At 31.3% G+C, this 13,974-nt stretch overlaps 1 protein-coding gene across 2 annotated transcripts in view; it reads left to right on the top strand.

The window, feature by feature from the left end:
• The first annotated feature begins 238 nt into the window (after window positions 1-238).
• LOC143052601 (uncharacterized) overlaps window positions 239-13,974 on the top strand; it is a 62,370-nt gene continuing 48,634 nt past the window's right edge. Inside the window, exons 1-3 of one of the 2 annotated variants that reach the window (XM_076225665.1) lie at window positions 239-331; window positions 7,503-7,555; window positions 11,460-11,725. In XM_076225665.1, coding sequence (XP_076081780.1) covers window positions 11,470-11,725 — 256 coding nt within the window. In that variant the 5' untranslated portion in view covers window positions 239-331; window positions 7,503-7,555; window positions 11,460-11,469. The remainder of the gene's footprint in view (window positions 332-7,502; window positions 7,556-11,459; window positions 11,726-13,974) is intronic. The other variant, XM_076225666.1, reaches the window with a different exon arrangement.

Below are 13,974 nucleotides of genomic sequence, written 5' to 3'. Positions count from 1 at the left end.
AAAAGATATTATATAAAACATTACTTAAAATTTAAGTGCCAAAATTTTCGTATACAAAAACTAAGAAATACGAAACTCAGATACATATTTATTTTAACTTAGCACTTAAATTTGTTGTTTTTCTTGCAAAGATGATTATTTCGAATGATAAATAACTATTCAAAAACTTTTTTCTTGTATTAGAGTGATTGAATTGCAATCTTTACTCTAGCAGGTGCCCGTAACTCTAACCAATGGTGTCGCTATTTCAACCCGACGTCATATCCAGGTAAACATGGTAGAAAGTTGGAGGGAAGAAAACATGTTTGAAAATCCATTGTTTACATGGAAAGTATGTTTCTTTGTGTTAATTACGTCAATCTACACATTTCATTAGGTATAATTGCATACTGTTTACAGATTGAAAATACCAATCAACGTATTCTGTTAGACAAGTTATCATTTTTACTAACTTTCTTTTCTTTTTTGACATATCAGAATTATTTATCATACACTTCACTTAGTACAAATAATGAAGTATTTATATCGTCAATGATGTGATTCCAATATGTGCAATATTAGGATTATACAGAGAAAGGCATCATGATACAATGATTTTACAGCAGTTAGTAATCATTAAAAATTTGATGGATAACTGGATACCATAAGAAGAAGAAGAATGGAACTACAGTACAGTGGAAAGAACTTTTAAATCTACAGACTACACTAGTTTAAACATATTTATTTATAGTGGATTGGGAAACAAGTTTTGCAACTTATATTAATCCCTTTCCACTTTGCGGGTGTAAGTGCTGCCTTGTAGCGGCATTAGCCTGCTCTTTTTCGAAATCTACAAGGGTGTCTTTAACGTGCAAGAGATATGTCTCTCTCTTAACACGGGTCAGCCATTTATCGTCCCCTTCCGATAGACTATCATCATTTCCTCAAGACCATACTTGCAAATGGTAAATCTACACTACACCCACTAGTCCTAGATTACAGTCTTCAGGAAATGAGCTCAATTTTTGAAATTTTTTGTTAGACTCGGTGGCCTGTACAGATGATTTTACCCGACAGTTATTTTACAAGTTTGGGCTGCTGGGCCTTTTGGTGTGATTAAGCGTGAACAATGGTGAAGACTGATTCATTTTACAAATTGAGATAACTATGAGGTTGCAGTGGTAAAGATTATTGGGGTCTAAGTGTGACGTAGGATTGCCGATTTTTTGTAAGCGTGACATGTGAAAGTCAAATTATTGTGCTGTGAAAACAGAAAAATAAAGTCTAGTGGGACGCGGGAAATTACTAAAAAATGAGAATTGCTTACGTACATAGTGTAAGCGGGATAAGGGGATCTGACAATAGTAAGTGGGATCCGGGATCAGAACCCCCGAATGAGACCCCCTACATGTAGTGTGTGCTTGATACAGCACTTGGTAAATTCTGACACTGTGTTGCTGGAAATTTCAGTATATACATAATATAAGAAGTAATTTTCATACTACCACTCACAACCAGACCAGTTTCTTCTAGATTCTACAAATGGGTACTTTGGGGGCCTTGATTGATCAAAATTGCCCCAAACTTTGACCAGGAACATATATATTGAGGGGATTTAACACTTCCTAAACTGATTTTATTATCGGGTCATATTTAATAAATAACACGTTACCGAAATATGTGATACTGCAGGGGTGTGGAAATGCTATGCCCGACTCGCCCGACTTGTACATGTGAACACCTGGACAAGTAATTATTTTTGTCTTGGTTGCCCGTGGACAAGTAAAAAAATATAAAAGACAAACTTTAAATCCAACAAAAATATAGAGTTAGTTTCAAAACGTATAAAGATGTTTAATTTATGTATAAGAAACCAATGGTCAGAAAGTAAAAACATCAATGTTCATAATGATAAATATTACATAATACCGGAAATAGATCGATTACCAAAATAAATAAAAATAAGTACGCGAACCTGAGTTACGTAACATTGCATTCTTTTGATTTTTGTATCGAGATTCAGATTGATAAATACTTAATAAAACACCTGACAAGCAAGACAAAAAGAGTTATGAGTCGTGTATAAAACCTAAAATGCAAATGGAGGACACGGAGTATTTAAAAAAAAATGGAAGCAAGAATTTCAGACATCGTGGATATCAGATTGCCCCTGGCCACCTAGGAAAATAAATAAATTTTTTGTCTTATTTCAGGGATGATTCCACTATACAGTTAAGGGCCGCTTATCGGCCCTTAAATCGGCCAGCGGCCCCCAAAATGTTTGTGAATATAAATTCCCAATTGAGGAAAATAAAATAAAAGTCGGTATTTTCGGAAAAGTTTCCGACACCGATACGGCAACTATAATTTTTCATAGTTTGTTGTCAAAATGTAGTAAAATCAGGATAAGAATGTTGACTACGATTGCATTTTATTAACAACAATTTAATTAAACATGAGTTAAACAATTTTAGCAGCCGGTTTCAATTGATTAGGCCAAAAAAAAATATATGTCTGTTTCCTGCTTCCAAGGCAAATAAATCAGGGTCGGTAGGTCGGGATTTTTTTTTTTTTTTTTTTTTTTTTTTTTTATTTTTGCACTCCCTGTCAGATTTGCAGTCGGTTACATGTCATGTTTGGTTAGGGTCCTGTACCCCAAAATGATTTAATCCCTTTAAAGAAGCTTTAATTGAATAATCCTCCCAGTGCTGACATTTTTTAAACCTTAATTGTAGCACATTTGTGCTGGGAGCAGCCATTTTGATTGTTTGGGCATAGTAAAATACGGATCTGGATCGGACCGGAAATGAATTTTTCCGGACCGGAAACGATTTTTTTCCGGATTTGAATAAAAAGATCTAGGGTCGGGGGGTTTGAGTCAGGGTCGGTCGGGAAACAGGAAACAGACATATATTTTTTTTTGGCCTTACAATGTTATGGGAGTATTTGATCTCGTAAAAGTAGATTGCTCAGCAAATTGATCAAAAACATGCTTTTTGTCAAAATGGGTGTCTGAAGCTGACCTCGGCAAAGAGCAAATTCAAATTTTTGTATAACATTGATAAATAAATTTTAATGGGCGCTGATCTCGTTAAAGCAGATCGCCCAGCAGAGCCGGTTATGTAATTTGATGAAAGCTTGTTTTGTAAAAGAAATTATTTTATATTTTGCTCTATTTCATCAAATGACAAAAGTTTGAGCGTGTTTGAAAATAATGTTGATGATAGATCATTCATGAAATGAGCCCCTCCCCCCACCCTCAAACTATACGATGTCATCATTGAACTGTTTCAAAAGATATGAAAATGATCCAAATAATTTTAAAGTTCACTGGTTCAATTGCTTTAAATATCTTATCAATTAAGTATATAAACTTTTGTGATTTTCTGAATTCAACAATTGGCCAGTTCAATTTGAAATACATTTGAATCAAGATAAGTTTATAAAAATGATCTGTTGAAAAAATACCCAATGGATAACTTTTTCAGTGGTTAATATGGCAAGCTGTTTTGCTATTTAATTTAACTTCAAGATATCTCATAAACTTTATAAGATATGATCTTATATAATAGGTCATTAGATATCTAATATAGTTTGTAAGATATCCTATAAAGTTCATGAGATATCTTATATAGTTTATAAGATATCTCATATACTTTTTCTTTGTACTTAAAGTCGCCTGTTTCCTCACTTCCACGTTGAGCAAGCGCTTATATGAATATTTCTGTTTCCTAACCAGTTCATTTTGGGGTCCTCTTCGCGGTCCGTGTTTCAACTATTTCGATTTCTTTGAGAAATTACAGACAATGATTTAGATTTAATTACTAAAGTGTTGGGAGTAATTTCAGGATAAAAACAATATATGTACATTGTATATTTATCAGATATCTTATAAATGATATTAGATATCTTATAAATTATATAAGATAGCTTATACACTATATAAGATATCTTATAAACTATATAAAATATCTTATAAACTATATAAAATATCTTATAAACTATATGATATATCTTATAAACTATATAAGATATCGTATATACTATGTAAGATATCTTATAATCGATATTAGATATCTTCTGTATTATATAAGATAGCTAGTGACAACTCTACAACAGATTTATCCATCGGATCACCAGCTGTGATGGTGATACATGGCTGTGTACATTATGTATATACAACTCGTCTAAACATCAACCCGACAATGTTAGATCTGTAAATTTGATTTCGCAATTTTTTTGTTCTTCCCTTGCCGTGATTCGAACCCATGCTTCTGAGATATAATGACACCAAATCGTCTGCACTGTAGCCGTCCCGCTAGACCACACGATTATGTATATATATATATAATTTATAAAGTATATAAGATACCTTATAAAGTATATAAGATATCTCATAAAGTATATAAGATATCTTATAAAGTTTTAAAACTTTATGAGATATCTTATTAGATATATAATATATCTCATATTATAATATAGGTATATCATATAATTCATAAGATAGCTTTAAAAAATGACATTATATAAGATATCTCATATATTAAATGAGATATCATATATATTACATACGATATCTTATAAAAATCTTCTTATAAAAATCTTATATATTATATAAAATATCTTATAAAAATCTTATATTTTATATAAGATATATTATATAAGATATCTTATATATTATGAGATAATTTGAAATTTGAATTAATAGCTTAACGGTTTATGTTAGCTGGTATATATGTTTTTTGTAATAGGCCTAGTATATCAAAGTTAAGTAAAGATGACAGTGCATCATGTGCAATAATATTCATGTATTACAATTTCCCTGGTCTCAATCTAATAACTTCTTCAATCAGTGTACAGGTGAAATTTAATATACATTTTCCGTTTTTACAGCAAAATGATATTATTTCGTCTTAGATTTTATGCATAAAAAATTCCCAATTTGATGTTCAAGGGACCCATTTGAAAACACCTGGAATCATCCCTGTATTTATAGATGAAAGGTCAACATTATCATGATTATTTGTTGTCAGTGGTACATATAAATAGAAGGGACGCTTTAATTGACCATCAAGACAATTATCAATAATCAAGAAAAAAACAAGTTTGTTAGTTAAGAGAAACACCAAAAAATTATTAGTTTATCTATTATTTAGATTCCATTTCTTCATTCACCGTCCTCAAATTTAGTATATATGTATCTATTGGCTACAATTTTTATTCAAAAACTGCTGCAAAATTGTCCTTTACATTTCATTTCATTTGTTGGTTTGCTGTTAGGTTTGTGTCCCATTGATGTAAACCCATTTCCTACTTACCTAATTTTTTACACACATAAACAAATTGATTTCATTTTGTTTGTTATGCAAAATAGTGCTTAGTAATAGTAAGAATCATATATTAGCTAACAATGAAATACTTCAATATTTATTGTGACCAGGGCAAGTTAAATTTATAGTTTTAATTGCCCAGGGACAAGTTCTCACAACAAATATTTCCACACCCCTGATACTGGCTATTAACTTAAAGTCATATAAAACTTCAAATAAAAAAATCAATCATGCATATGTTTTTTTTATAACTAAATGACTAGTTTTTATTTTAAAACTTGTGTACATATACTTTTTTCTCAAGAAAATTCTATAATTTGTCCAAAGGAGTAGGTCCGGTTAGGACCGATTTTGGCCTCAAATTTCAGGTTCATCTGACGAAAGATTTTGACCACTTTTTAAACACTTAAGTGTCTATTTCATTTGAATCAATTAGTCAATGTGAAAGATTTTAACTGATTTTGTCATTAAAAACGACCCCATTCAAGCTCAAATATTACAAATCTACCAAATATGCCGAAAAATGTCACTTTTTAGATGGTTTTCGTCAAAAATGAAAGTGGCCGCATCCGTGTTCATCCTCAATCTTTATATATGTTATGTATTATCATAAAATACAACTTACATTTTAATATTAAGGATGAACACGAATGCGGCCACTTTCGTTTTACACGAAAACCGTCAAAAATTTAACTAAAATGCTAGAATTGTGAAGATTTCAGTAATTTAGCATGACTTAATGGTGCTAGTACCTGATATATGTGCATTGTATTGTCAAAAACAGCCCATATTTATGTAGCAGAAGCATTATTCTTCCCAAAAAATAACTAACAATTTACATTTTAACAATTTTGTAAAACTGCTATATTTTGGGGCCAAAAAGGGGTCTTACTGGACCTACTCCTTTAGAAGAAATTTTCTGTTTTTTAATTGTTTGCTTCTAGTTAAAAATTGGTCGATACATGTATATGTTTTCTGTATGCAGTGAACTTAGTGTGACCTTTCTCGTAAAAATCCAGTGATCGCAATAAGCATTGATCTGTCATTGAAATAAACTATTATTTGATTGTACATGCTATACACATGGTCAATATCCATGCTTCTTTGTTGATTGTTTTCTAAGGTCAAAATTGGTAAACTACGGCTTCAAAACATGACAATTAATCAGCTGCCAAATTTTCACATCATAACAGACAGAGAATTTTTTTTGAGGATTATACAATATGGATGCAGAAAAAATGATAAAATCATGCACAGAAGACTAAGTTTATGATGTCTACATGGATTGGTTCAAGAATTAGATAGACATTACTTTTCACAAGTCACTCTTTTCATATTGCTATAATATTTTTGATAATGTCAATAAAATAAGAAGTGATGCCAGTGTATTGAATTTGCAATCTGTCACATCAAAATTGTCATAATCACATTCATTTCATCACAGAAGGGTACAGACTCGGTACAGAATGCAAACAGGGTAATGAAAATAGTGTCTATGGCATTTCCATGCCAGTTACTGTGAATTTCATAAACCATTATCAATACTTCACATCCAATAAATCACATTTATGTTGGTCATAGAATGACCAACATAAAATGATAGTTCGGATGAGGCATCCGTGTACTATGGACACATTCTTGTTATAAATATATCAAAAGAACTGAACGTGATGATAATAATTATTGGTAAAAGCAAAAGCTTCCCAGTCATCCCCCTTTTAAAGAAAATTGGTAATATTTGGACTGGAAAAAAAAATCTTTAAACAATTTACCAAAATACTATCGCATTTCCAAAAGTCTTCTTCTTGGTCTAACTTGAAGCATTTTTATGACCAGGAATCATTCGAATGATAATTATAAACAAACGGCTAGCCATCATATTTTGTGTGCACGCTGTTCAGTTGATGATATGCAGCAATAAACCTGATATACAAACATGCCTAACAGTTGCACACTCAAAATTATTCTAACAACAGTTTCGAATTCATAGAACTTTATGATGAAATTGATTGAAAAAATATTTTTAATTAAAACTTAATTGTCTTTTTTTTTGGGGCATGCCTATATATACTATAGCTATGAAACACTAATATGAGATTTAACTCATTAATGGGTTAAGATTTTTACCACTTTAGTTATTCTGTGTATACAAATACATGTATATGTACATATAAATGTGTGGTTTTTTTTCAGGGTGAAGTTTAGTGTTCCTTGAAAAAAAAGACTAGTTTAAATCATTTATCATGGTAAGTACCCTTAGGTTTTGCTCATTGTTGAAGGATGTACAGTAACCTATAATTATTAATTTCTGTGTCATATTTGGTCTCTTGTGGAGAATTGTCTCATTGGCAATCATACCACATCTTATTTCATATTTTAAAGTCACCTTTCATTCACTTTCAGACACTCCCAAATTTTGTCTCTGTAGACTGTACAATTTAGCTCTTTTCAGTGGACACCTTTCTAAGGAGGTTAGCTGTCACCTCATTTTCATACTATATGTAAATCAACATTCCAACTTTTAACAAGTCATGATTTCAATTACCAAGGTAATCATGATAAAAAATACATGTGTTCAGTATTTAGTCAAGTTTGAATTTTAAAAGGTTAACTTTTAGGGTTCTAGAGTTATGTCCCTTTGCTGATTTTTGGTTTCCATTCTCTTACTTAAATTTGCTTCAACTAAATATTATGAAACTTATACACAACGCTTGTTAACACAAAGTACAAATTTGAGTAGCGTCCCTTTTACAGTTCTTGAGTTATTACTCTTTTTAATGTTATATAAAAGGGGGGCATCATTTGTGGACACATTCCCTATTTAATCAAAAATTTTGGAACCTATTTTAAAAGATCACCTCTCTTGACTTTATAATTCCCAAGAGTGACTCGTACTGCTCAATACAGGTTTGACTGTATTATAAATGAAAAAGTAAAGACACCAAGGTCTGACCACCCTTCTATCATGGGGGTCTCATTGGGGGGTTCCGATCCCGGATCCCGCTTACTGTTTTGTCATATTCCCGTATCCTGCTTACACTATGTATGTAAGCAATTCTCATTCTTTTGTCATTTCTAGGGTACCGCTAGACCTCCCGTTTTCACGACACAATAATTTGACTTTCACGTGTCCCGCTTACAAAAAATCGGCAATCCCGCATCACGCTTAGACCCCAATGAGACCCACTATCATGGGCAGCTTGGAACCCTGTAAAGTCTGTTTATTAAAATTCAAGTTGCTGTGATTAAAAGTTTCTTCAGGCTTTCATTATAGAATTAATGAAATGCCAAAATTACAAAACAGTAAAATGCTGAAACTCTAGCTATAGTCTTAGTATAGACATATATGTAATACCCATAGTGGGTATTACATCTATGGTATAGACAAACATACATGTATAATGAAACATTTTGGATTTTATTTCTACCTTTGTGCACTGGCTGTGCTATAAGTTCCCTTAGAATATTCATAGCTGTAGTAATTCTCTATTAGTTACTGTGCTTTGTCTCATGTGCACTTGCTGTCCTATAAGTACTCTTTAAATCGTTATAGCTGTAGTTAATACTGTTTAAATTAGTGTGCTTTGTCTTCTGTAATTCCAGATTTATCGTAGAACTTGAGAATCAATATAACATTGGAGTATGAGTCATCCTCCTGCAGGTGACATACATTAGTTCCTATTGATTTCTATTGTCACAAAAACTATATATTGGATATTGAATTCTTAGAATTATACAGGCTTATTTGTATATTTGATCAAATTGGATGCTGTTTTACAGAGTAGTCTATCTGTGAGACATTGTTGAATTTAATATCGGTAAAGATCATGCAATAAATAAGTTACTTTTTACAGGAGAGGTACATTGCATAGAATTATACCAAATATTGACGACAAACATTTGACAAGTAAAACCTTATGATATTAGTTATTTGTTGAAATTAAAAAAAAAACTCATACCACATCTTCTTATCTCTATTAGCATTTTGTAGAAAAATAAACCCTAGTAAGTAGTTGTGTTTGGTTTTTTGCCTTGTTGGGTTGCTGTCACATTTGCTGATGCCACCCTTTCCCTCCCCCATCACTTAAATTTTGAAAAATTTCATATAAATACTTTTTAAATTGATTAAGAATTAATTATCGTTTTATCCTTTCACATTTACATTTTCATTTCATTTTATTTTTAATTTTAACTTGATGAACTCCGAATTGACCTTTTACAATGTTTTAATTGGGGGTCCATCCAATCTTGTAAGTGTTGTCACTTGTAAAAATCTCTTTCCATATGTTTTTGTGAAATTTATATGAAAGATGTATATATAAATGTCTCAGACTAGTTGTACCACTATGTTAATGAAATTATTTTGGAGTTACATGTATTGCATTTTGAGAAAAAAAATATGTACATTTGGGACAGGGGAGGCAACAATGAAACACCTTTTTGATTAATGATATACTGTAAACCAACTTATTTTCGCGAGCGATTTATTTTAGCGAATTTCGCGAGGAGAAAAATAACGCGAATATAAATCATCGCGAAAATTTAGAAATTAGATCTTTCCTTGCCTAATTACACCAAGTACATTTGAAAATCGCGAAATTAAATTGCCGCGAATTTGGCTAGAAAGTGCTAAACGCGAAATAAAGTATCCGCGAAAATAAGTTGGTTTACAGTATTTCCAGTTTATGAGCAGTGCTATTTTTATGTTCATATTTGAAGTCAGAATGTGCCTTTGGGTAATTATTTTGTATAAATTAATAGAATAAGAAGTTCTACCCAAGAGCTTATTTATTTAGCATGTAAACAGTGAATAGAATAATTCTTTAGACCTGAATATTTTGCTTAAAGACATACATAAATGTACACTTATTATTCTTTGGTTTCATACCATTTGATAGTCAAGACCTCACGATCATATTGATTATAAACTTGAGAAGCTTTGGCCTAATGCCTGCTAAAATCCTCTCATTTTTTGCTATGGATTATATATGAAGTCCAGAAACGTTTCATTTTAGAATTGTCAAATTGATTTATGTGATGTTGGTTAAGTTTTTTTCTCCTTGATGGAATTCCAGCGTTATTGGAAGCATTAGAAACATGTAACTATATATCATATATTGATCAATGGAACATTTGTTTATTTCTTTTTGATTTTAGTAAATTGTTTTATATTCTAATGTTTCCACTGGGAGCTGTGTCATCTGACAATATATGATTATCAGGCTTTAATTTATACTGCTAAATGTTTTTCTCTGGTTGAAGGTGTTTGAATGATGAGCTAAAAACACATCTTTGGGTTTGGTGTTTAGTTATTATGAATCACTGAAATTGACCTGTGATAGATCTTTTGGTTTTGAATCAATAATGTTTTTTTTTCTCCAAGAAAAACATTTTTTTTTCTGCCAGAAGTATGAACTGTTCACATACATGTAAGGCAGGACCTGGCTTGCCTTTGTATAACATTTTCATTGTTAACCGCTCACTGAAATTGACCTGTGATAGATTCTTTGGTTTTGAATCAATGATGTTTTTTTTTCTCCAAGAAAAACATTTTTTTTTTTCTGCCAGAGGTATGAACTGTTCACATACATGTAAGGCAGGACCTGGCTTTGTATAACATTTTCATTGTTAACCAACCTAACAGGTTTCATTAGCCTATTCATGTTATATGATTAGGGAATTTGTTGTTATAAATTCCTATCAGCATCTTTTTATGCCTACTAGGCTTCTATAAAAGAAGGACATTATATTTATGGTATGTGCATCTACATGGTATATGTCCTCCTGTTCATCGATTCCATGAGTTTTGTTCTAGTTAGTTGTTTGCCATGAAGTTGTAGTATCATTTATTGTGGTTTAATTTATTTGGAACTTTGAACACATGATCAAAGTGATTTGAACTTTTTAAAATTGACCCTAGATATCAAAGTTTCACTGAACATGGAGATGTGATATAGTCAATGATAGTGTGAATGGGTAATGTTATAATATGCATATGGTCACATATTGTTGTTTAGGACATGTAAGGTCTTTAAAGTTCCTGAATATCCAATTGAAGAAGCCAGCATCCCTCTTGTCAGTCATTAAAAAGATACAAGTTACATATTAAAAAAAATATTATATATTGAAACATTACAATTTCATTTTCAGGTTTCAGAACATGGCATCATCATCGTATGATGAACTTTTACGACAGGTTGAGAATTTAAGAAGTGAAAACTCCCAACTGAGACAAGAAATCAATGTCAATTCTACGAACGTAACACAGCTGGAAAATGAAGTCACAGAGATGAAAAATCCCACTGCTGCCACCAAAATGGATGAGGAGGATGCTAGTTTTGACGAGTTTGATGAGGAGGGAATCCATGTTTTTGCCCAGGGAGGAGGCGGTGAAAGTAGGGATACAAATCCTAATGGTGAGTTAGAAGCAATGTTTTCTCTGCCGTAGCGCTCAGCTTTGCTTTTTTGTTCTAGAAAGACCTTTTTTTACAGAAAGTACTATTATTATCCCATTAACTCTGCTTTATCAGACATATCCCTAATGGTGAGTTAGAAGCAATGTATTCTCTGCCATAATGTAGACTTTTGCCTTTTGTTCTAGAAATATTTTTTTTACAGAAAGTACCAGAATAATCCCATAAACTCCTGCTTTAACAGACACTGCTATAGAACAAAAATTGACAGAAAACATTAATAAGATATAAGAATTGTTCAATGAAAAGTAAGAACATCTCTGTTGTCAATAAGTTTTCTTTCACTCTTACATCATCTTTTGTTTTCTGATTTAACTCGTAGATTATTTTCGTCTTATTTTCTTCAGGCTTTTAAGACACAAATGTTCAGATCTTAAAAAGCATTGTTAAACTAAAAATATCCAGTTCATATTCCACTTTCAAATTTCATAAATATAGTTTTCTTGCACTGGAGGACTATTTACTTGTCCTTTCAGAAAAATTCAACAGCCTCTTAACTTATAATTGGATGAATACGGTATTTCTATCTTTTGAAAAAGAATGTATTGAAGAATGTTATAATTTAGATCTCTCAAATCCTAGAGTCAACAGTGTTGATCTATGGTGGATTAGAATGTGAATGTAATTGGAATTTTTGGAAGATTTAGTAGAATAAAAGATCAACACACTTTTAACAGATATTTGATACCTGGGTTTAATTAAACTAAAAACTGCTGAAGTTGAAAAAAAATTGTAACAAAAGCAAATGGCTTATAGTGTATGGGGTTACCGGTATCACATTTTTTGTCTAACTATTTGTGTGGAGGTGTCTTTAGGTTTTTAGTAAGCTGAACTCTTTAGGTTGTACTCTATGAGATGATCTGAGCTATCTAACCTATAACCCAAAGCTTTTTTGACATAAAAAAATTATGAAGAATAAAACCTTTAAAATCTTTGGTAAATAGTGGGAACCATAATTTTATAAAAAGTATGCTCTTGTTTTGGAATTTGTTGTCAATGTGCTTTCAATGTCATAAAGCATCTTTTATTGAAAGATATATTAAATAATGAGTTCTTATCTTCAGAATTTCCATTTTTATGATTTGATAAAAAATTGAATGCAGACTTAAAAATAATATGATATATAATAATAAGGAAAAGGATGATAAAAGTTTGGACCACAATTTAAGTGTTCCAACTAATAACAAACTTACTATTTGTTTGTATGCAAATTGGCGAAACTTAGAATTCAAATTTCCACAAATTTCTTTATTCCACGAAAAAATGACCCCCCCCTTTTCCCCCCTATTTTTTTTTAAAAACAATCCACAGTATTTAAAAGTAATGCTGATGCCAGTGATGGCAAGTTTAAATAAGAACTGTATAAATTTAGTACATTTATAAACAGAATAAATGATGTTAGGCCTTAGTAAGTAACCCCCTCCCCCCTTTTGTTTTAAGCATATAAATGATGTTAGGCCTTAGTAAGTAACCCCCTCCCCCCTTTTGATATAAGCTTATAAATGATGTTAGGCCTTAGTAAGTAACCTCTTCCCCCCTTTTGATATAAGCATATAAATGATATTAGGTCTTAGAGTAAGTATCCCCCTCTGACATTGATTATCAGTTAGACTATTGATCTTATAGTGATTGATTGTTATCACCTGATAATTGATTGTTTATAGGTTTATAAAGAGATATTGATACTCTGATAAAGTCAGAGGGGCCATGAAGGAAAAGGGGGGAGAATATAGCATTTATTTAAAAAATGTTTATTTTTATTTTTGACTGATTTTGACACTTTTAGAACAAATTGAAGATTTACATAAAATAAATCATCTGCAAAAATTAAATAAAAACCTGTAATGCAAGCTAATTGAGTATGTTTTCAAGAATAATTTATTCATATAAATGATGGCCTTTTCAGTCTTCTATACTAATACATGTATAGTCTGGTTAAAAGATAGATGATTTGCTTATCTAATTAATCTTATAAATAAAGTTATTGTTACAGTTTTGTGTAAAGTGGTATAAATGATGGATGAATTAAAATAAGTATTGAATAGTTTAAATTCAACATGTAACCTTTACCCCCTCTGGTGAACCCCATGAGAGTTAGCCTTTGATCTTGTACTTGAAAACAACATCAAAGAGCACAGTATGTAAAAACATATTTGATGTCACCTTATTTTTCAATTTTCCAGATATATACA

The sequence above is a fragment of the Mytilus galloprovincialis genome, chromosome 11, assembly GCF_965363235.1.
Source record: "Mytilus galloprovincialis chromosome 11, xbMytGall1.hap1.1, whole genome shotgun sequence".
Taxonomy (NCBI): domain Eukaryota; kingdom Metazoa; phylum Mollusca; class Bivalvia; order Mytilida; family Mytilidae; genus Mytilus; species Mytilus galloprovincialis.
The sequence above is the reverse complement of the archived record's forward strand: the minus strand, read 5'-3'. Positions and strand labels throughout refer to the sequence as shown.